This window comes from Protopterus annectens, chromosome 5.part0 (genome assembly GCF_019279795.1).
Source record: "Protopterus annectens isolate FY-2018-M chromosome 5.part0, PAN1.0, whole genome shotgun sequence".
NCBI lineage: Eukaryota > Metazoa > Chordata > Ceratodontiformes > Protopteridae > Protopterus > Protopterus annectens.
The window spans coordinates 507234093-507259044 of record NC_056735.1 but is presented as its reverse complement, the minus strand read 5'-3'; the positions used below and the strand labels follow the sequence as shown (position 1 = coordinate 507259044).

The 24952-nt window shown below is 42.9% G+C and overlaps 1 protein-coding gene across 18 annotated transcripts in view; it reads right to left on the bottom strand.

Annotated features, from left to right (window-relative positions):
• ROBO2 (roundabout guidance receptor 2) overlaps nucleotides 1-24952 on the bottom strand; it is a 1870921-nt gene that overhangs the window by 398969 nt on the left and 1447000 nt on the right. For all 18 annotated transcript variants that reach the window (XM_044072440.1, XM_044072432.1, XM_044072427.1 and 15 more), the window contains one exon: nucleotides 19916-20082. In XM_044072440.1, coding sequence (XP_043928375.1) covers nucleotides 19916-20082 — 167 coding nt within the window. The remainder of the gene's footprint in view (nucleotides 1-19915; nucleotides 20083-24952) is intronic.

Sequence of the window (24952 nt, the reverse complement as noted above, 5' to 3'; positions counted from 1 at the left end):
CAAGACAAGAAGCAGTTTTGCAGTGTAAGTGTGCAGAGTATCCCCCCATTCAAGGAAGAACACAAGTACTACAGTGGCTTTTCATCTGTCCTTGATTTTGCAGAATGTTCTGGTTTTCTGTCATATTTTTATACTGTTGATTTATGCTTCTTCTTATTCAGAAAATGCATGTTGTTAACAGTGCTTGTTGCTCTCTGTTTAAGTAGTAATGCTTTAATGACCATCAGGTAAGCTTGTCTGAGACTGTAAGATGCAAGTAAGCTTTAATAAGCACACTACTAAAGAATTACCAACATTGAAGGCCTTTTTGTTGTTGCCATGCAGAGAATATTTACATAACTAGATAGCGTATACGCCTTAGGTACTGAAATGCATATGACAGTATTTGTAATAAAGGACAGGATTACGGTATTTTCAAAAGCTCATTACATTTGTTCGATACTTGCAGTCATCTTTGCAGACTTTACCCATAAACTAAACAGAATGTCACTCTATCATGTGTGGTCCATAACCTCTGCAGTAATCCTTTAAGCAATTTATCTTGAGCTTGTTTCTTGTTTGCTATTCATTTTTTACTTTGATCATGTTTTCCCCATGAAACAAGTAGATAGATGTTGTCAGGCAGCAAGTCTTTTTTGGATAAGAAACATTTTTACAAGTGGGGGTATCATAGAGATTGCTACTTTCAGCATGTTACTTCATACTTTTATAAAGCTGAATATAAATTATAATTAGAACTGCAGTGCAAGGAGAAGTTGTTTGAATTGAGTGCTGCTTGTTTTTTTACACTTTAGTTTGACTGGTATTCCAGTAATGTATTTAAAAATTAATTTATTTTTTCATGCCTCACCACCTTTTTGTTTCCATTTAGATATTAAGTAAGCTGTCATGTAGCCAATGGATTGAAATATTTTTTTCTTCTACACTTCATTTTGTCTTGATTGGACTCTCATAATGACAGTTTGGCATCCAGGACAGCGTATTTAAATAAAGTCCCAGTTTTTATGTTTTTTAGCACAGCCCCACCCCTTTCTAGTTGGTCACATCCCTTCCCATTGGTCCCACCCATTCAGCTGTCTCCTGTAGCACCCCTTTGATTTGAAGCCATCAGCCGCCGCTGGTACACTCCCTATACATGGTTGAACACAGGTAGTGTCATGTTTGGCATCTATTTTACTGCATGTGCGAGTCAGAGAGAGGTGTCATTCCCTTGGTCCCTCCTGTGTCAGTGTATGTGCTGTATGTTGCCTCTTTGCCAAGGCCAGGGAATACTGGGCACGCCTCCTTCTGCCTACTGGGGCAGGCTCGGGTTGTTGCTCCTCCGAGTCACTTTGTGCCTGTGTATGCCTTTTGCAATGGTGGGGGGCTGTGTGGCCCTGCCCCGTGCTGTTCCTGCTGCAGCTGTTTCTGCAGGAACATATTGTGTAGCATGGCACATATGATGATAATTTGAGCACATGTAGCTGGGGAGTGCTGCAAGGCTCCACCGGATGTGTCCAGGCACTGGAACTGCGACTTGAGCATCCCAAACACATGCTCTATTACAACTCTGGTCTATGCGTGTGCCTCATTATGGAGTTCTTGTTCCTGTGTGTGTGCATTTCTAATGGGTGTCATCAGCCACGGCTCCTGTGCATAACCAGCATCCCCCACTAGGTGACCATAAGGGATGTCCCCGCTGGCAAATCTCTGGTACAGTTGCGTCAGATGCCAGATGTGAGAATCATGATAGCTTCCAGGGCAGCCAGCACACACATGCATTATAATGCCCTGGGCATCGCACATGACCTGGCAGTTAATGGCGGGGAAGCCCTTGAGGTTGATGTAGACCCTACCCCACTCACCAGGTGGTGCTTTGCTGCATATGTGCGTGCAGTCTATAGCACCCACTATCTCAGGGTATTCTGCTATTTGGTGGAAGAAATGCATATTGCTGGCCAAAGCCTCACGGGTGTTGGGGAAATATACGTGCTCACCGGCATGTGCTGACATAGCATCCAGGAACTGGTGGATTACCCTGGATGATGATGCCTATGAGATCCCCATGATATCCCCAGTTGGGCTTTGGAAGGTGTCTGTAGCTAGTATTCTTAGGCCTACACATACCTTGGCATCCACTGGGATGGGTTCCCCTCTGTTAGTTCTGTGTGTGAGGTGTGGTTGGCACAGCTTAACAATTTGCTATAGGAGGTCCCTGTCTACCCTATAGCGCTCCATTATCTCCAGCTCATGTAGCCCCTGGTAGGTTACCCTGAGTCTGTACATTCTTCTCTGTCTCCTCACTGTGGGTTGGTCGACAGCATTCTCATCCTCACCACCCTCAGCCTCCTCCACATGTTGTTGTATGATAGCTATTGCAGCCCCTATCATTTTGTTGCTTTTGTTTGTTAAAAATTTCCCACTTGTATACACCAGTGGTGTAGAGTATGTGGGAAAAAACAGAGGGGAAGATGTTTGCATAGTTTATAGTAGTGTTCTGCGCTGGGCTGGTCTGCTGCCTGTGTAATTGGCTGATTCTGATACATTTCACTTGCCAGCTATGCTAGTTTTCCTTGATTACCTTCCTACTGCCGTTTTCCCTTCCCATTGCCTTCCTGTTTAAGCCTGGGGGCACACCGTGCAAAGACAGTGCTCAAATGTGCACAGAGCTGCTATTTCCTAGTTTACTTTTTTTTTTTCCTTTAAAACCCGGTGCATGGCACGCACACCTGCTTAGGCAATGTAAAGAGTGCTAGGCAGCCTCAGACACATCCCCTTACTTAGCTCTGCTAAGCTAAGGGAAAACCCGAGCCACAGGGCTCCAGTCCGCTTACAGTATGCCTGACACCCCCCCCCATGATGTCAGCTAACTCCTGGGCTTGCACCAAGCTATTCCTGCTCTTACAATGTTGGGTGCTGACTAGCATGCAGGGGAAATGTGGGATTCAGTATCCTTCCCCTCATTTGCATAGGATTGCCTGCTGATGCATATTTACAGGTCCCACACTGAGCCTCTCCCCTTAGTAACCACTATTCACTGGCCATGTTGTTTTCTGCCTGCCACTGAGTATAATGGCAAAATAGTGATTTTGGTTATAATGCTTATTTTAGGCTTTTTTTTTTTTTATTTTTCGCCCGATCCCGTTTGGGCCCCGCTACCCTACGCTTAAACAGCCGAGATCGGCTATAAAAAATAAATGCCATATATTTGGCCATTGGCATGCTTTTTGCTTAATATCCACCCTTTATTTGGAGTTGTCATGGCTCTGTTTTGTAGTTTGCAGAAATGAACTCGGTTACTGGACGAGTACATTTCTGCAGATTACACTAGTACTGCACGGCCAGCTTCCAGCTTCCTGGATCACAAATTCACCTCATTTGCATGGATTTCACCTGCAAATGGGGTAATTTGCATATAGGGGCTGAGTCCGTGCAGGACTAGTGCAGGAGCGCTCATGCACATCCCTACAGCTTATTCCTGGATCGCACGGCAGACATATTGCCTGCTGTAGCTCCTGCACTAGTCCTGCACAGCATGCAGGGCTTGCTGAATCCAGGGGAATGTCTTGCTTATTAATGCAAAGGGAAAATATTCTTGAATATGATGTGTGTGTGTGTGTGTGTGTGTGTGTGTGTGTGTGTGTGTGTGTGTGTGTGTGTGTGAGTTGGGAGAATTTGTTTAAAATACAGTAAATAACCATTCTATTATAAATTTATGTACATTTCTAGGGCAGGCATTGTTAACGGTTATCATTTACTTTCCTTTTAGTTCATTATCTACATGCATTTATTTCTTCAAAAAAATAAATAAATAAATACTTGGTCCCAAACAGAAGGAATTCTTACTTGCATCATCTACCTTAAATGCATTCTAAGAATTAAATAGGCTTTAAAGGATACCATTGTAATATCAGACGTTCAGCTTAATTTCACAACAATTTTTGCAATGTTATTAAGTTTAATAAAGAATTATATATAAAATATATATAAAAATTGACAGATTTGTAAGAGAAAGGGAGTACTTTGCTTTTTCACTTAGCAATGAACAAGAAAAAGAGTAAAGACATATCCAAAATCAAACGCTTCCTCTAAGAAGTGGGGTAAACACTAAATAACCACATGTGTATTTATCTGTAACAATCTGAACAACAGAATTTCGTAAAAAAATATATAACATTCAACACAATTCTGTTTGATCAAAAAAGTGCATATGCAAAACAATAATTTTGGTTCTCTGTACATTCTACATCTGCAAATTGTTATGGCTCATTGAAATGCCTTATTCATATGCCAGGTTTAATATCTCTCAATCTCTCAGTCATTCTTTTGTTGAGATCACTTATCCATTGTATTATACTTAGACATGGCCTCTGTCTAGTGTTAAACAAATGACACCAGATAAATAATACCCGCTTACTTGCACATCATTACAGCAGATGTTCTCAAATCTACCTTTAAGCTGTAAAAATACAGAATGTAAGCACAAAGTAGCATTTTAAAAGCCAGAAATAAAATTCTGACCTGCTGGCATATGCTTTAACTTGCTCTTTAATTGTCAGTGAGTGTTGTGGTTACAGCTACTTTTCAAGTCTTGTTATTAGCAAAAAAGAACCAGAGGAAATGAAAACCACTTCAAAAAGAAAATGATAGCTGTCAGAAGAGGCAAGTGATTCATGACAAACATGAAACTAAACAGACACAGTAGGTAAGAAACAGACAGACAATACTAACATAAAAAGTAGGCCTTTTAAGCTGAAACATTTGCTTAAGGTGCTTGGGCTACAACTGCAAACTGTGAAATCCATTTTTCCTGGTATTAGCATAGAGGGATTAACTGAAAAAAAAATGGCGATGCTTACAGACTTCTGATTTTTATGTGGTCACACTGATGATTATGGGGCTGAATGATATCATCCATCAAAAAGCCACAGGATTATTGGTTCTAATCCAGTTTTAGTTTTATGCTGACACCAAAAATGAGCAACAATTTACGTCTCTGCTTCAAAAGAAATAGTATGCCAAAAATAAGTGAAGGCATGCCATCATGTGTGTTTGTGAATGGTACGATGCTTGGCCACCTACATGGTCAGAGTGTAGAATTGTTTGCCCACTCCCCTACTGGCTGGCAGTTTCTCATTTATTTCTCTGCTTACTTATATCTTTCTTTTACTCTTTTTTTGTAAGTCAGCATAAGCATAAAGCCACCCTAAGCCTGGGGCTAAAAAACCTAATACTTACATACACACACACATATACATATATATATATATATATATATATATATATATATATATATATATATATATATATATATAGCTATAGACATAGATACAATGCAATGAAAAAGTATTTGCCCCCTTCCTGATTTCTTATTTCTTTGCATGTTTGTCACACTTAAATGTTTCAGATCAAACAAATTTACATATTAGACAAAGATAACCCAAGTAAACACAAAATGCAGTTTTTAAATGATGTTTTTGTTTGCCTTTCGGCTTTTCCCGGTAAGGGGTCGCCACAGCGGAACTCCGGTCCGCTAATGATTGGCAGTAGATTTTTACGAAATGCCAAAGTGCCAGCTCGACGCTCGACCTTGAACGAAGGCACGCCCATTTACGCACACATGTCTTTCAAACACTACCCAACCACGGGGAGGACATGCAGACTCCGCACAGAAGGCACTCCCAAGCCCAGCTGAGAACTGAACGGGAGAACCTCTTGCTGTGAGGTAACAACACTACCGCCGTACCACCACAGCATTTTTTTTTAAGTGATGATTTTATTTATTAAGGAAAAAAAACTATCCAAACCAGGTGTTAGCCAGAAAATGTTCCCTGCATGGGTTAGCTCTCAAAGTACTGGTATTACCATTGGCATAGCACCATGCATCCTGCTCTAATCAAAGTGTTAGTATTACCACTTGTATGGCACCATGCTTCCTACTCTACTCAAAATGCTGGTATTACCATTTGTACAGTACCACGCATCCTGCTCTACTGAAAATGGTGATGTTACCATTGATATGGCATCATGCATCCTGCTCTAATCCAAGTGCTGGTATTACCATTTGTACAGCACCACGCATCCAGCTCTACTCAAAGTGCTGATATTACCACTGATATGGCGCCATGCATCCTGCTCTAAACAAAGTGCTGGTATTACTACTTGTATGGCACCATGCATTCTACTCTACTGAAAGTGCTGGTATTACCACTTGTATGACACCATGCATCCTGCTCAACCTGAACTGTTGGTATTACCACTGGTATGGCACTATGCCCAGATAGTCAAAAAACAGTCATAAACCAGCAGCATCTGCTGCATCTAAAGAATTTATAAGTAATTTACTAGATCAAGCAAGGCATCAGCAGAGCAAGTACCTGCATGATACTTCTTCTGTTGAACTTGTGCTTTGTAGAAGCTGATGCTGGCGTGTATGACATTATGCAATCAGAAGTCACTCTGTCTCCTCCTTATGTGTGTGTCTCATGGAAGACGTTTATGAATTACATTTGGGGTGTTAGCAAATAAGAGGAGGTAAAGTACATTTTCTGCTCTCATATGTTGCAGAATGCAGTAAAAAAGCACATTTTTCTAATTTAAGACAACTAGAATTACATCACAAAAACTATATTTGTCACCTCTTGAGAATGGTGTGCAGTTGATAACAGTAGTAGGAAAGAATGAACTATGAACATTCAGTAGAACTACACTGGTAATTTTGAGTCCTCAGCTGTATATCTGAATACTCTAAACATAACACTAATGTGTTGAATGCTGACATACACACACACGCGTACACACACACACACACACACACACACACACACACACACACACACACACGCATGCATACATGCACTTTGCACATCTGCATGCACTTACAAGCATATACGCACACACATATATGCATATGCATATGTATGCACCCATGCACACACACATAAGTATACGTAAACAAGCACATAATATTCTCTTTTGTAGAACTTAAATTCTTTTTCACATTTTTACTATTTTGTTGATATTTTACTAATGAAGTCTGGCATTCATGTGCTTTTGCCACAGAGGAATAAAGCTTTGACCATGCCCAGGTAACCCAAGTTTGAGAAGCAGCTCAGGTGTTTGAGGGCAAAGAAAGGGAGGCTAGTCTTGTCCATTATAGGGGTGTGCACTCTCAGAGGCACAAGAGTGTGATTGGATTCTGTAGTGGAAACAGGGAAAACGCTTGCAGAGTTCCTCGTGTAGGTGTTTAGAGCAGTCCTGATGATATCTCTCCTTGTGAAAGTGAAGCGAGTATATCTAAGTATCCTATTTCTCTAATAATCACTGAGGGAAATGAAGTATGAAAATGATATTTTGTAGTATTGCACAGTGGTTTCATTAAACGTACATATTGTTTTCACATTACTGCCAGTTTTACAACTTTAGCTTGTCAGTGTTGATAATAAGATTCATTGCTTTACTTATTTATTTAAATACTTCACTGACAGTGAAACTTACTTCTTCAGGTCCAAGAACCCTTAAGGAATGTACAAATTATGGTTTATCAAGATAGTAAGTTAAGAATAGTTGTGTAAAATCTTATCATAACCATAGATGTCCTTCTCTTCTATATGTTGAGGTATTCATAACATGAGGGTGTCTACCACTGGCAGACTCATACATCGGCCAGTATACAAAAGTCTAAAGTTACTGTAGGGTACGTGCAATGTCACACATAGATGCAGTCCTATGCCAGTCATAAAAGTGACATTGGGTATAAAGCGGACGTCAGCACACACCTATCCTCAGACCTGAATGCCCCAGGAAGAACACTAGCCTGAAAAAGGTGAGGAAACACACAATCAGCAAACAGGCAAGCATGAGGGAGAAGGTGGGGGGGGGTGGAATACTGCAACATATAGAAGAGAAGGACATCTATGGTTATGTTAAGATTTTACAAAACTATTCTATGTCCTTCTATTCATATGTTGCAGTATTCATAAAGTACAGTTTTGTACCTACCAGAAATGTAGATGTTCAAGTGTTCACACTGCTGCAGTCATCACACTTAGGTTATCCTGCCATCAGGCGGTACCGCAGTCGGCCAGAGTTCCAAAGTCTTGGTCCGGCATTGGTTGCTGCCGCTTCTTCCCTGACGTCAGTGTGCCAGGGGTATATAAGATGCATCCGACACCATTTTCTTCAGTTTTTCTTGCCCCAGATGTCAGGTGCCCCCTAGTAGGTAGGCAATACCTATAAAATAAAAACAATACCTTCAGTCACAAGCAAATACACCACAAAGGTTGTACAGGATAGAAAGGTATAGATAAGGCCATCTAGTTCAGAGGGGATGGAGGGAGGGTAACCTGGACTGCAGCAGTGTGAAAACTCGAACATCTACATTTATGGTAGGTATAAAACTGTACTATGTTCATGGTGTTACACTGCTGCAGTCATCACACTTGGGTAGAATCCCAAAGCTAAGGTTGGGTGGCTGGTCTATAATGAATTAGGATTGGCTATGAGACCCTGCAGAACTGCAGTGGCAAATCCTGTTCTGGATTTAGAGTAAAGAGGCAGGTGGTTATGCTTGGTAAAGTTGTGCACTGAACTCCAAGTTGCAGCCTCCAAAATTTTCTTGGTAGGTACTCCTCTGAGAAAGGCCGCTGAAGTGGCTGTAGCCCTGGTGGAATGTGGCCTAATGCTATTCGAGACTGATTTCCCATGCTGTGTGTAGCAGTAATGAATACAGTTTCCTAACCGTTTGGATATAGTCTGCTTTGAGATAGCCTTGCCCTGTGATCCTGCAGCATATGCTACAAACAGTTGCTCAGTTTTCCTTTGTCCAAGTAGAAGCGTAGCTGCCTGTGTATGTCCAAAGAATGCAGAAGTTTCTCCCCTTTATTCTGGGGGTTTGGATAAAAAGTTGGCAAATGGATGGTTTGGTTAAGAGCCACACTGGATACCACCTTTGGCATAAAGGTAGGGTTTGTCCTTAAAGAAACCCTGTCCTGATGAAAAATTATAAAAGGTTCCACTGCCATTAATGCCTGTAGCTCTGAGACTCTTTGTGCTGAAGTTACTGCCAGGAGCAGAACTGTTTTCCATGATAAAAATTTTAGATCAGCTGTATTGGCTGGCTCAAAAGGTGGCAGGGTCAGTTTTTCCAAAACAAAATTGAGGTCCCAAGTTGGTGCTCTCTGGGGCAGTCTTTGGCAAGGAATGAGATAAAGGCGGATCCGTGTTGTAATGTACTGAAATGGCAGAGGCGTGGATCTTAATTGATGAGAAGGATAGGCCTCTGTCCAGCATCTCAGTTTAAGTATTGTAAAATCTGAGGAATGTTTGGAACAAGAGGGTCAAGGCTTTGAGCCTGGTTCCAGGCGCAGAATCTCTTCCATTTTTCTGAGTAAGCTTTCCTGGTGCTAGGCCTTCTGGCCTCCCAAATGACATCCATAACCGCTTTAGAGAGAGGTGTTGCCTGTTTGACTAATAAATCTGCCATGCAGCCAGGTTTAGGGTTTTGAGATGACCGTGCAGGATCTGATTGTTTTGTTGAGTCAGAAGGTGTGGAATTTGAGGCAAAATCCATGGTGGGCCTTGATCTAGGTTCCTTAAGATAGGGTACCAGTGCTGACGTGGCCAGTCTGGAGCAATCAGGATCATCTGTGGTTTCTCTTGTCTGGCTTTTAGGAGTACCTTTGAAAGGAGAGGCAGAGGGGGGAAGACATACATTTTTAGATTTTTCCAGCTGAACAAAAGAGCATCCACTTTCCATGCTTGTTTGTGATAAGTCCTTGTGCAGAATTTTTGTAGTTGGCAATTCAGTGGGGAGGCAAAAAGATCTATGTCTGGGCATCCCCATTTTTGCATTACCATGCTGAAGATTTGTGGATTCAATTTCCATTTGTGAGGGTCAATGATATTTCTGCTTAGATCGTCTACCAGAGTGTTTTTCTTTCCTGGCAGGTATTGTGCTTGCAGGTGAACTTGGTACGTTAGAGCTGTGTTCCACAAGGTCATGGCTTGCCTGCATAGGGGGTAAGAATGAGTGCCCCCTTGCTTGTTTATGTACCACATTACTGTGGTGTTGTCTGTCTTTATTAATAATTGGCCTGGATGCAGAAGGTCGTTGAAAGCTGTTAGGGCATTTTGCACAGCCAACATCTCTTTTTGATTGATGTGAAGATGCATCTGGTCTGTGGTCCACTTGCCCTGTATGCATTTTCCTGCCATGTGTGCTCTCCAGGCATAATCCGAAGCATCTGTTGTTAGAGTCTGCCTGGCTCTGGGTAGGGTGAAAGGCTGACCCTTGTTTAGGTGACATGCCTGTGCCCACCATCGAAACTCCTGTTGTAGGCAGGGAATCAGTGGTATTACTGCTTCTAAACTGTGATAGTGCTGAGTCCAAACACTTTTTAGGTACCATTGTAGTTTCCTCATATGCAGTCTGGCATATGGTATTAGTAGTATGCAGGATGCCATGAATCCCAGGGCCTGCAGAATTTTTCTTGCAAGGAGATGGGACTTTTTTGCCAGTAACTGAAAATATCGAGTTAGTTGAACCTGTTTGTCTGGCGTGAGGTAAGCCATCTGGGCCATTGAATTTAAGCTGGCACCCAGGAATATAATCTGTTGTGAGGGTACTAGTTTTGACTTCTTTTCATTTACTGTGTACCCTAGAGAAGTTAGTAACCTTTTTACAAACGCCAGATGCTGTAGAAGAATGTCCTTTGTCTCTGCTTGAATGAGACAGTCGTCCAGGTATGGATATATTTGAATTCCCTTTTGTCTGCAAAATGCAATTACTGGTGCCAGGCACTTTGTGAAGACCCTGGGCACAGTAGATAAGCCAAAGGGCAGTGCAGAGAATTGGTAGTGCATTGTACCAGCTTTGAATCTGAGGTATCTTCTGCAATTTTGTCTGATAGGGACATGCAGGTATGCCTCTTTGAGGTCCAAAGTAACAAGCCAAGTGTTCTTGCCCAGCATGGGAAGAAGCTGCTGTAATGTTAACATTTTGAATTTTGGAATATCCAGGTAGGTATTTAGAATTGAAAGATCTAGTATGGGCCTCCAGGCCTTGTCCTTTCTGGAGACCAGGAAGAGTCTTGAGTAAAATCCTTGTCCTTGTTCCTGCTGTGGTACTTTTTGAATAGCTCTCATGTCCATGAGGGCTGAAATTTGTGTTTGTGCCTCTACCCATTGATTTTGTGGCAGGTCCGGCATTCTTTTTAGCTTTGGTACAGTATGAAAGTGGAACCTGTAACCTTGAGACACAATATTTAGAACCCATTTGTCTTGGGTGATTGTTTGCCAGTTTTGGGAAAAAAGTGCTAGTTTTCCCCCCTAGGGGGCTTCCAAAAGGGAAACGCTTGGCGTACAAAGGGGAAAGTCATTGTGACCGTTTCCTGTAAGGTTGATACTTGTCCTCACCTCCTTTTGGGGTTGAGGTGCCCCACTGTCGTTGTCTGTTTGAGCCTTGGGGTTGAGATCTGCCTCTAGGGCATCTGTATCTGCCTCTCTGTGGTCTGTCTGACACTGGAAAGGACCAATTTTTTGTAGGCCAATTTCTGCTAAATCGAGGTGGCTGTACCTGTAAGAAATCCTTGACTGTTTGCATAGATTTAGCTTTATCCTCCATTTTCTTTAGCACTTCTTCTGCCTTAACATCAAACAAGGTATCATGCTGTAAAGGAGCATCCAATAATTTTGCCTTAACATGATCAGGTAAACTCTGTTCTTTTAACCAAGCATGCCTTCGAATCACTGAACCTGTAAATGCGGCTCTACAAGAGGCCTCTAGAGAATCAAAACCACATTGCAGAGTATGTTTTCCCACGTGTTCAACTGCATGCAATACATCCTGCATTTCTTTACAATCAGTAGCTTCTGAGCTTGCAAGAATTTTCTGTTTTAATTGAGCCATTAAATATTGTTGGTACTTAAGCATGTGAAACTGGCAATTTAAAGCTCTTACTGCTAAAGTTGCAGAAGTGTATACTTTCTTCCCCCATCTGTCCAAAGCTCTGGAATCTCTGTCAGAGGGTACTGGATTTTTTGCAATGGAAGCCTTAACCCCATATGGACCCTGGGAAATAGTTTCTGGATCAGCAGTAGGGTTTTTATAAAGAAACTTGTGAGAGTCAGGGACTCTGTAGTACCTATCCGGCTTGGCTGGTGCAGGGGGCAAGGAATCGGGAGATAAGCTGGATTCAGAGAACACATCATCCACAATATCTAGCACAGGCAGAATAGCCAGGGGCAATAAAAGGAAATCTGAGCCTTTTCTTAGATTCTGAGTAATCCTGACTTTCCCAGTGGAAATGTTCCCTCATGGTATGTAAAATTTCCCCATAAGAATAATCCTCAGGAGGAGAGGCTGAAGGGATAGATTCTTCAGCATCCGAGTCCTCATAGGGAGGTAGAGAATATCCCTGGTCTGAAGAGGAATCAGAGGAAATGGAAACCTTATCAGAGGAATCATAGTCTGTATCCTGCCTAGGCCTTTTCTCAGGAGGGGGATGGGAACCCCTGATTAGAGTAATGAGGTCTTCGGCCATTTTAAGCATCTGTTTTTTAGGCATGGAGGCTTTTCCAGGTGAATGCTGTACTTGTTTCTTTGTCTTTAGTGGTACTTTTGTCTTGGCTGTAGTTTTAATGGTAAGTTATGAAGGTCTGAAAACACCCTCAGAAGCCGATGCCTGCTCAGCGGCTCCGGACCCATCTGAGGGATTAGTTTCCGTAGGCCCAATACCTTGAGTTTTCAGAGGCCTAGTTTTCTCTACGTGGGAGTCGGAGGCGGCCTGTGGCTCTGAGGTAGCGGGTGTCAAGGGCTGCGTAAGCGCCTCACTGAGAACCGGCGAACCGGCGACTGGCCTAGAAGAGGCTTCGTCGTCGATTTTGGACCTTGGATGTCTGTCTTTATCCTTGTCCTTGTGTTTCTTCGGTATTGCGGTCGTCGGTTGATCCGACTGCATAGTATAATTGAACCTTCGGCCAAAGTAGTGCAAAGCAAAATCAAAATGCCTTTTAATAGTACATTTGTTAAATCTAGCACAAAACCGACAACTAGTGATGTCGTGATCAGGGCCTAGGCATGGAATACAGTAAGAGTGGAAGTCCTTATGAGGTATTTGCTTTCCACAAGAAATACAATTATTAACTTTTTCTGACATCGGTCTGAGGCAAGAAAAAAGTTTCCCCAAATGGGGTACTTAGCTTTAATGTAGACTTCGGATCTGAAATTCGACTTCGAAAATCTCAGGAGTCGGCCGACCGGCACTTGCGAACTGCTTCTGCTTCGGGCACCGCGTGGCAAGAAAGACTGGAGAAAATGGCGTCGGATGCATCTTATATACCCCTGGCGCACTGACGTCAGGGAAGAAGCGACAGCAACCAACGCCGGACCAAGACTTTGGAACTCTGGCCGACTGCGGGACCGCCTGATGGCAGGATAACCCAAGTGTGATGACTGCAGCAGTGTAACATGATGAACATCATGAGGAAGAATACCAAAGCTCATGCAGAAGAGTTGGACAGAGGGGCAGTAGCACTCTCTACAAACTCATGCAGGATAGCTCTTGCAAAACCAGCTCAAGACCTGGAAATGCCATCCAAACTCATAATGTTTTGTGAAATTGTATACAGAAGACTAGGTAGCTGCTTCTAATATGGAAGAGGTGTCCAGACCTTTGAAAAAAGCACCAGAAGAGGACGCAGCTCTCATAAGACATATAGCAAAAGGAAATGGTTTTAGAAATCCAAGCGCCGATAGTCTGCTTTGAAACAGGCCTGCCCAGAGCCCTAGGATGATAAGAAATAAGATGATCAGATTTCCTAACAGACTTCGTTTTGTCTAAATAAAATCAGAGTTGTCTATGCACATCCAAGATGTGTACAATCATCTCACTAGAGGATTGTGGATATGGGAAAAAGTTGGGCAGATTAATGGACTGATTAAGTGACAACACATTCACCACCTTGGGAATGAAGGAGAAATTAGTGCATAAGGAGAGCCTATCCCTGTGAAACACAGTAAAGGGGGATGAAGTGATCAGTGTCTGAAGTTCTGAGACCCTTCTGGCAGAGGTGATGGCCACCAGAACAACGGTTTTCCAAGTGCAATGTTGAAGAGAAGAAGAACACGCCCGTTCAAAAGGGGCCAAAGTATGTTCCTCTAGAACAAAATTTAGATCCCAAGGAGGAAGAACTGGTTTCTTGAATGTCTGATATGAAGGACACCTTTTAGGAAAAGTTCCTTCCAACCTTGAAGCCAAGGGACAAATCATAGGCAGACAGGCAGAGATTGCTGAAACATGAGTTTTTACTTAAGAGTATGACAATCCACTCCAATAATTCACACAGGTAAGACAGAACCACTGGAACATCCACAAGCAGTGGCTGTAGGTCCTTAGAAAGACACTGGATGGAAAACGTTTTCTATTTGGAAATATAGGATTTCCTAGTATTGGATTTTCTGGCCTCCTGCAGAACTTGCAGCATGTCCTCAGAGAAAAGGTGTCTGAAAGGAAGCAAAACCCTATCACCCACAGAATCAGTTGCAGGGTTGACATCTGTATATGTACTAGAGATCCCTTGTGGGTACTTGTGATGATTGCCCTTGGTTAAATGCAGAAGAAGGCGGAACCAATGCTGTCTTGGCCAAAAGAGGTTCACCAACAAGATTTGTGGTTGCTCCTGTTGGATCTTCAACAGAACTTTTTGGGGAAGTGGGAAGAAGGAGGAATGCATAGAGAAACATCCCTTCCAAGAGAAAGATACATCATCCACCTTCCATGCCAGAGGATGGGGAACTCAGCACAAAACTTTGGAAGTTGTCTGTTCATAGGGGAGGCAAAGAGATCTACCTGAGGCATACTCCACTGAAGGACAGTGTCCAGAAACACATCCCTGTGTAACATCCAATCATGGGATTGAGTCATAGGCCTACTCAATGTATCTGCCACAACATTTTGAGTGGAGGGAATGTAGACTGCTTGGAGGGTGAGCTGACTCTGAGAGGCTAACTCCCAAGCTTGGAGAGCTAGTCTGCACAGGAGGTAAGACTTGGTCCTTCTCTGCATGTTGAAATACCAAAAGACAGTGGTGTTGTCTGTGAACCACTTTAGGATGTCTAGAAGAAGAAGAAGAAGTTTGAAAATTTGCAGAGCAAAAATGAGGTCTCTCATCTCTTTTATGTTTATGTGTTCCCTCTTTTAGGAGGGAGACCACATATCTTGAACCTTCCAAGATGCCAGGATTGCTCCCCATCCCAAGTAAGAAGCATCCATGAACAGCTCCTGAGTTGGAAGGGGGTGGCTTTAAGAGTAGGCAGGATTCAAGGTAACCTACTGAATCCATCAGTTAAGTTCCTTTTTCAAGCAGGAAAGAAGGGGAATAACAAACTCCAGTGGATGACTGTGTTGCATCCATATTGACCTGAGGTACCACTGAAATTTCTTCATGTACAGCTTGGCTGAGGTAGCATTGGGATAGTGGATGGCATAAAGCCCAAGAGGCAGAGAAAATCACTGGCAGTCATGGACTGGAGAGGCATGAGTGTCTAGAAGAAGGCATTGAGACAGAGAACCTTCTGGAGAGGTAAGGAAGCCAAGATCTTGCCTGTTTGTATTCTGCATTCTAGAAAAACATGGTCTTGTGAAGGGATGAGGGTAGATTTTTGAAAGTTGATGGTGAATCCTAAATCCACCAGCGGAGTCACCAGGAAGAACAGATTCTCCTGAAGGGTGTCTGGAGAATAAGCCTGGAGGAGAAGATCATCCAGGTATCGGAAAATCTGAAAACCCCTTAGTTTGTAAAAGTCTATGACAGGAGCTAAGCATTTTGTGAAGACACTTGGAGCCGTCGATAGTCCAAAAGGCAAGACAGAGAACTGAAAGTGTGAGGAAACAATAGCAATGTGAAGATAGGAATGTGGGGTAAGCATCCTTGATGTCTAGAGACAACATGTAGGCCTGAGGAAGGATGAGGTGAAGTAGAGCACTGAAGGATAGCACAGGAAGGTGTTTAGGTGTGACAAGTCAGAGGTGGGCCTCCTGGGACCATCTTTCCTGGGACCAGGAACATCTTGGAGTAAAAGCCTTGTCCTATTTGGGAAGGTGGCACCTCCAGAATGGTACCCTGAGAAAGAAGACTAAAAAAGACGTGGAAAGTAATTCCGCTGTTCTTTCGGTGGTTATGGAATATCCCTGAAGGAAAGTGACCTCTTCCACACCATAAATTATCCTTGAAGGATGTCTGAGAGAACCCAAGAGTCCTGGGTGATCTGTTTCCAAGCAGGGAGTAAAACAGAAAGATGTGTGGAAAGAGGGTTCTGTCTGCAAAAATGTTTGTAGTCACAGACTACCTGGCTTGCTCGGAGAGGGCTGCTTCTGAGCAGCAGGAAATGTTGAAAACTTGGCTGAATATTCTTTCTGAGTATCTTTTTTATCCTTGGAAGACTGAGTCCTGGAGGGTTTCCTTACAAACAGGGCTTTGGAGGGGTAGTTCCTTTGAAATTTGGGAACTGCGGACACAAAAATGTGTTTTTGGTCTTGTAGCTCTTTGCACTTTTCTTGTAAGGACTTAAATAGTTTTGCTCCAGAAGCAACACACAAGGCCTTGTTGTCAAGGGATGCAGCCATCATTTTAGCCTTTATGTCATCTGGCAAGGGCTGTAGTCTGAGTCAGAAGTACCTCCTGAGAACAGAGCCAGAAGCAGCAGCTCTGGCAGATGCCTCCACAGCATTGTAGCTACGGCTAATTGAATGGCGTGTGACTTGAGCAGAAGAGCTCAGAATGGAGGATGACTGAGCCTTAGTAGGAGAGTCTAGAAGCACTGAAATTAGCTTACTGGTGTCAGACAGAAGGGTTAAAGAGTATTTTTCCATATGGGTCTGGTAGTTTATGGCTCTAAATGCCAAAGTTGCTGAAGTATAGACTTTCTTCCCCAACCTCTGCATATCTTCACTCTCTTTGTCTGAGGGGAGAAGGTAAGTGGAAGGCAACATCTTAGAGACCTTATCAGCAGGCACAGAAATAGTAGCAGGATCTGCAGAGGGACATTTAGACAGGAATTTGGAATCCTCTGGCACCTTGTAAAACCTGTCTGGCCTTTTAGGGGCAGGAGGTTGGGAATTTGGGTACTTAGAAGCTGCTGAAAAGGCATCTAAAAAAGCTGGTAGCACAGGGGGAACAGCAGACGGAGAAGAGGAATCCATCTGCAGAAGGTCATCATACCTTTTTTGAATTTCTGACACCTGGAAGCAATCCAATTTAAAGAACTCACCATTTTTAACAAAGGTTTCCCCAAAAGAAATATCCTCCCCTGGAGAATCTGTGCCATTTGGCTCTTCTTCCAGAGAAGCATATCCTAAGGGAGATAAAATTTGGGCCAGTGATTCATCCCCAGATGAGTCATCTTCATCAGATGAAACCTCAACTGAAAACCTCTTTTGTGGAGAAACAGGAGAAAAGGAGGGATAAGGGAGAGAGAGTCTAGTGGATTGTCTCAGGGCCATAAAGGCATCTAAGAGCCCTTGAGAAAAGGCTTGCCAATCTGCAGGTTGTTCTTGGGTAACACAAGAAGCATGCTTAGTTTTCTGCTTCTTGTTTTGTGGGACATCCATGTGGTGGAAGGATGACAATGGCCTGCACTCTAAAATATTGCTCGGGATATCTTTGTGAACAGTGATTTCAGGAATGCCACATGAGCCTTCAGTAACATTGAGCTTGCCCCGCCTGCATATCCCCCGAGGATGTGCTAGTAGGATCCTTATCGGCCTCTACCCTGGTAACCATGGAAGAACAGCCTACTGATTTCAAAATGGTCTCTGGGCCAACATCGGCTTCAGGAGAGACGTCCGTAACTGGAGGAGCAGTGGGTAAGTCAGGCCTAGATTTTTTTACCTTCTTAATTACTGGCTCACCTGAATGGCCCGAAGTACCTTCCATATCGCAGGCTAAGTGCTTAAGGTGCTGGTTCTCTAAATACAGATTGAGGGAAGTTAGACAACTGCACAGGGTCTTGGGGTCAAAGATCTTGCAAATCGAACAGGAGGCATGGTCGTAGTTAGGGCTTAGGAAAAACAGACAAAGATTGTGGTAACCTTTATGCGGAAATTGCCTTCCACACTGGCACTTGCCCTTCCCAGCTGACATGTAACCTCAACAACAACAGTTGCACACAAAACAATATGAAAAAACTCCAGTGGGGGGACTTATCTGGCCTGAAAGCCGCAACGTTGCTGATGAGCAAATGGCCAGAGAAGACATTCTGACTGACGGCAGAAATGTTCTGAGGATGGGTGCATGCTGAAGTCTACTTTATACCCAATGACACTTTAGGACCAATGTAGGACTGGATCTATGTGCAACATAGCACGTACCCTACAGTAGCTTTAGACATTTGTATTCTGGCCGGATGTACAAGTCAGCTGGCAGTGGACTCTCTCGTGTTATGAATACTGTAACATATTAATCAAAAGACATCAAAGCTGCATGATGATAAAGAGAAAACATACTTCTTGAGAAAGTGATTTGTAGATAAAAACTGATTACAGATGAAGTTCCTGGATAACATATATTAACTAGAAATAAAAACAAAAAAGTCTTATGGTTCAAAATTCAAACGTAGTAGTTTTAGTTTCTCGGGAAGTTGACAGGAGTAGTACATATGGGGTACAGTGGATGACAACTGAACGTTTATCTGTAGAAGAATATGTTATCAGCTAAAAAAGTGTGTAAAAAAACAAGCTTGAATAGTAATGGGATGGAGGAGGAATAAACACTTTGTAAAACAAAACTATCACTAGACTTAAGAGAAGAAACAAAGGACACATCAGTGATATGTGATACCAGTCATGAAAGAAATAGTGTTAACCAGAACATGACATTGAAAAAGAGGAAAACTGTGATAATATGACAGTGAAATAGAACAAATTAGGAAATTAAATTACATAACAAAACAGTACACAGGCATGATTCACAGGTGTGTCAGCTTTGAAGAAACAGAAAAAACAGCAAATGATGGCAGCTTAAACAATCTGAACAACACAGGAAGGATGATGGCTTGAATTCAATGTAAAACAACTTTTACTATATACAATTCCAAGATCCCACAGGCCACACATTGAGCTGGTAATGCTTTGATCAACAGGTGTGGGTGCAGAATAAACACTAAAGTGTGTGTGTGTGTGTGTGTGTGTGTGTGTGTGTGTGTGTGTGTGTGTGTGTGTGTGTGTGTGTGTGTGTGTGTGTGTGTGTGCGTGAGGACTCGTGGTTTACCTAAATTTGGTTTGTGGAATATAATTTTATCTAGACATTGTTAAAAAAGCATTTCAAAAGTAAAAGAATTGATGAAAAAAAGAAAGAAAAAACTGATTCAATGATCACATGGCTTATGAACTTTTGCATGTTTCTGAGAGGACACATTTTCAGTGGTTAGTATGTTTAATACAGTGTAAAATCGGAGAGGGCATCTGTGTTATGTGGAGAGTGGAGACAACTGGCCTTCCTCAGGTGAAACTGTTTCACTGGTGACAATTACTGAGCACTGTTTTCAGCTTAATGGATGCTTAATTTTCAGGAATAAGTCTTACTGACTCAAGGTTCTTCATATTATCTCTCTCAGACAAAATAAATACAGCAAACATGCTTGGAAGCATTGCTAATCTCCAGAGTGGCAATTTAGTGATTTACATATACTCAGTTTTCTTGGATTCCAATATGAAAGCCATGTTTAATTTTTAATAAATTCAGTGATCATTCAGAAATTACCAAGGTACTCTGGTAAACATAACTGACAAAGCCAAATTTGAATTCTTGGCATTTCTCAAAGTTGTAACACAGAAGTAGTAAAATGAGTTTTACAAAATAAAACCATAAACGTGCTAGGGAAGACAAACTGTTGTCCAGATTAACTATGAATCTGTTGGTGTTAAACTGTAGACATTACCTTGTGTCCGAACTGGTTCAGATATTGGACTAGGATCACTCAGGCATTGACTGTTCACTGCTCTGACCATGAAGAGGTAAATGGTGTTTGGTCGCAGTCCTCTTACTGTGTACAATGTTGACTTTATGTGATCTGCCACCGTCTGCCAGCTGTTGCTCACTGATTGACTAAAAAAATGGAACAAATATATAAGTGGTAAACAACTAGACAGATAAAATGATGACAACAATTAGAATTGTAGAATGCTGAATTACTGGTAATGATTGTGCCATAAAGCAAAAACATACTAACATGACTGTCACTATTATTCAATAACAGTCTTCAATCTGTATTTTACATTCCATTTTAAAATATTCTGTTTATGTCCTTTTTATTTTTTTAAGCAATCGATTGGATTACTAATAAAGCCATCAGAAGAGTTTTTGCTAACACCATGGTCTTGGGATGAACTCATACATATTAAAACACCATCGATGAAAATATTTAACAACTTGAAACAATGGATGGCAACTAGTTCTGATGAATTGAACTTGGCCAAAATCTGCCAGGTCTTACAATCTAAGGACTGTAGCTCTAAAATCATAACTGTACGTGAACATCCATTTCAGGGCTCAGTAAACAAAAGGAATTCATCAAGATATTTTTCATGAAATAGCGTAGGATGTGAGATGCAGATTAGAAAGTGGAAAGTAAATATGAACATAAACAGACCTAGAAAACAGTGAGGGGACACGAAATATGATGAAAGGAACAAAGAAAGCTGTAGCATTAGAATAAAATACAAAAAAGAGGCAGTTGTGATCATTACCCCAAAACTCTTCTTCTCTTGTCATTTTTAACCCATAAACTACTACTTATACTGTGTCCCCCTTGGGGTGTTAACTGTTTTTCAAAGTAAATCTTTGATGCCACCTGATAGCCCACCCCATAGCCTCTTTAGGTTCCTTCTCATCTCACCACCCACAATATGTTGCCACTGTCCCGGTTTGTTGTGATCCACGTGCAAGCTCATCTTGTTCTGACACCAGCAGTAATGTGTTAATGTGTCAAGCAGGCCTACGTACTAATACTGACAAATACTACTGAGCAACTCATTTTCATCAGTAATCATCTGTTACTCTCTTGACCCTGATGGTCAGCTAATTCCTTCCAAATCAAAATATCATCTGCCCCATTCCAATGCCCCTTAGGTTCATAGGTTCATAGGTTTATACTAGGCTATCTGCCCTAAGGCATTTATAAGCCTAGCCCAAATTTTTGTGGCTTACGCCACCCCTTATATGAAAAAATACTGTGCCCATTAGTTTGTTGTGCCTCTGTCCAGCAGTGACACAGAGATGATTCCGGGGCTAAACCTACGATCTCCCATCCACAGGTCTAGATTTCTCTTGAACAGAGTCAGCGAGGTGCTCTGCCTCACATGGACCGGGATTTTATTCCACAGCATAGGAAGTCTCTGAGTGATAAATCTATCCCTCCAGCACGTCCTATTTATATCCGTGCTAAGGTTTAAGTCGCTTGCTCTAGTGGTTTTGGTGGATTTGGATTTTTTGAGGTGGAGCATGTCCATTAATTCCGGGTTGGACATGGCCTTGTATGTCAGGCACATGTCACCTCTGAGCAGACGGTATGCGACTGAATAGAGCTGGAGTTTCTTCAATCTGGCAGCATATGACAGATTTTGGAGTCCCTTTATCCTTTTGGTGAGGAACTTTTGGGGTCTCTCCAATTGCTGCAGATGTCGGGTGAGATACATCCCGAATGGGGCATTGTACTCGATCATTGGTCTGATAAGTGAAGAGTACAAGGGAACAATGACCTCACTAGATCTGGATGTGAATCCCTTCATGATCAGGTGGGCAATGTAGAAGGTCTTTCTAACCACTTTAGCAATGTGAGTGTCAAAGAAAGGCCACTGTCAACCTGGGTCCCCAGGTCCCTGATAACCTCTTCTGTGCTTAGTGGATTGCCACCTATATGGTAGCTTGGGGTTACCTTGTTTTTCCCGAAGGGTATGACTATACATTTTTGGCGTTTAACTTCAGGCCATGGCTCTGGCACCAGCTATCTGTTTCCGTGAGTCCCTTCTGAAGGATATCCGTGTCTGATGCACTTTCCACTATGGCGCCCAGTTTGCAGTCGTCTGCAAACTTTGTCAGCCAAAGTCCTCCTATGTTGGCCTGTACTTCTGAGAAGTAGATGCCAAACAATAGGGGCCAAGGACCGAGCCCTGTGGGACACCACTTGTGACCGGCTTGGAGTCTGACACAGCGCCAGCAACTCTAACCCTGTGGGTTCTGTCCTTAAGCCAGTTTGCAACCCATCTTGTGACATATGGGTTTACATTTAAGCTGGTAAGTTTTTCTACAATACCCGAGTGGGGTATTGTGTCGAAAGCCTTTGCAAGGTCAAGGTAGGCTGTATGGACTGCCTTTCCTCATCAATGGCCTTGGTGACTGTTTCGAAGAAATCGACCAAGTTCAAAAGGCATGATCTTCCCTTGACAAAGCCAAACTGGGTCGGGTCCAATGTCTGCAAGTCCCCTATATCTTTGTTTATGAGCTCCATTATGATCCTCTCCATAGCTTTGCAGACTAGACTTGTTAAGCTTATGGGGCGGTAATTACCAGGGTCCATAGAGGCGCCTTTGTGGAGTGGGACAACAGTTGCCGTCGCCACTCCTTGGGCACGTATCCTGTGGTAAGGCTGAGATTAAACAGCTGCCTTATGTGCGGGTTTAATTCCTCATTTAGCTCGTGTAGCACACAGCCGGGGACACCATCCAGTCCCATTGATGCTGTGTTTTTAGCTTTAGAGAGAGCAGCTTTCACCTGCGCATTTGAGATGTCCGGGAGGCTACACTCGGCTGGGATAGTTATCTCTCCTTTAGGGGAGAGGGGTGAAGTTTGCACTGAACCTGTCTGCCAGTATGTTGGCAATGTCTGTGGGTTCAGTGATTTTTGTATCATTTTGGACTAATTCTGAGCATATCTGGGAGTTTCCACCCAGGTTCCTAACATAGCTGAAAAAGGCCTTATGATTGTCCTTTGAATCCATGGCAATTTTTCTCTCAAAATTGGCCTTAGTTGATTTTATGAGTGCTCGTATTTTTTACTAATAATGATCAGGGGTGACTTCCCTTTTATGGATTTTGTTCTATCATGTAATAGCTTTCTCCTCTTATTGTAAAGTTTGTTAATGGCTGGGGTCCACCAGACTCGACGATTCACGTTTGTGGAAAGAGGCTTGGTTTTATTTTGGATTGCCTGATCCATGCAGTCCTGGAGGTGTTCATAGAAGGCATTTGTAAGGGCTTCCAAGAGCTTGGGTTGTGGTTTCCACTGGCTCAGGGGCCTTGAAGGATACCACACCAGTCTTGAGTAGTGTGAAGTTTGCTTTAGAGAAGTTCTTCACTATGGACTTTTTTGTTTGGGGTGGGGCGGATGTGGATTTCCAGTGAGATTAGTTTATGATCAGATCTCACCAATGAGGGATATACTTCTGGTGTGGAGCATTTTGTCCCCATGTTTGTGACAATGAGATCTAGTATATTTTCTCCTCTCGTGGGAACAGTGACTAGCTGTTCCATGGCATTTGAATTTATGAACTCCAGGAACCGTTGGGCTAGAAAGTTAGGGCTTGAGTAATGTTCCCAGTCTATATTCGGGTAGTTGAAGTCACCCAATATGATGGTGTTTGGAGATACATTTATACCCTCCAGTCTCTTCAGGAAGGCTGTGTGGGGTTCCTGAGTTTGAGAGGGTGGCCTGTAGCATGGTACAATTTGTAGAGCAGTTTTGCCTATGGTTAGTTGCACCTGGATGGTTTCCGAAGCTTAGCGTTGCCACCAACCTGGAGGTGTGGGTATCCTTTATGAATATGGATACACCCCCTCCTTTTGTGGTGTGGTTCGGGTTTTGGGGCCGGAACGCATGATATGAGGTAAAACCTAATAGTGCCGGGGTGCTCTCAGAAGCCTTGAACCAGGTTTCAGTTACAGCACAGACATCGATGTTCTCCATACTGAGAAGGGCCTCCAGTGCGTGCATTTTGAGATTTAGACTTCTGGCATTGAGCAGCATTACCCTCAGTTTCTTCCCATTTTTGTTTTCTAGGGTGGCAGGTTTAGAATTTGAGCCTTGCCTAAAAAAGGCACTATGGGGGTGGCAAGAGCCTTAGCCAATATCCGGAATCCCAGGGGTGACAGGTGCAAGCCGTCCCTTGCGAAGCAGCGTGGCTTGTCAAGCATGTCATCCCAGGCAGACAGACACTGGATCCCCTTTGAATGACACCAGACATTAAGCCAATTGTTAAAGCTGATCATCTTGTCTCTATATTGTGGCATCATTCTTGGTGAAGGAAGGATACTGCTCAGGGTTAGGGTCATACCTGCCTGGGCTACATAATCAGAGAGCTCCTCTATGTCTCTTTTCATGTAGTCCAGGGAGGTACGTCTCAGGTCGTTCACACCAGCATGGACAATGACTGTGTCATATTTGTACTTGCCGTGGAGTGACCCGAGTGCTTGTGTTATGTGGCGGATTCTAGCACCCGATAGGCAGCTTACTGTGATCCTCTCCTTGTTCAGCCTGGTGAGTGGGACGTCAGTGTGTCTGACTATGGAGTCACCTATGACAAGTATGTTTGGTGTTGTATTTGGCCTTAAGGGCTGTGACTGCTTTGCACACTGCTTTTGTGGTTTATGTGTTGCTTGTGGGGTGTCTTGAGGTAGCAGTTGTTTGGGTGTCTGCTTTGGAGGCCTCTGCTGTTTAGGTAAATTTTTACTCAGAGCCTCCGAGTATGTCTTTGTGTGTTTATGTGTTTGATTCAGTGGAGTGGTAGCATTATGTGAGGCTGGTTTTGTGGTGTGTGTAGTTGCCTTCTCCTCCTGTCTGGTCTTGCCAGTCCTGAGTTGAGAGAGCTCAGCCTCCAGTTTGGCTAAACAGCTGCATCTCTCAAGTATTTGTGTTATGTGGGAGGAGGAGAGGGTTGTCTGTGTACATGAGGCAGTTATAACATTGCCTCAAGATTCCCAGA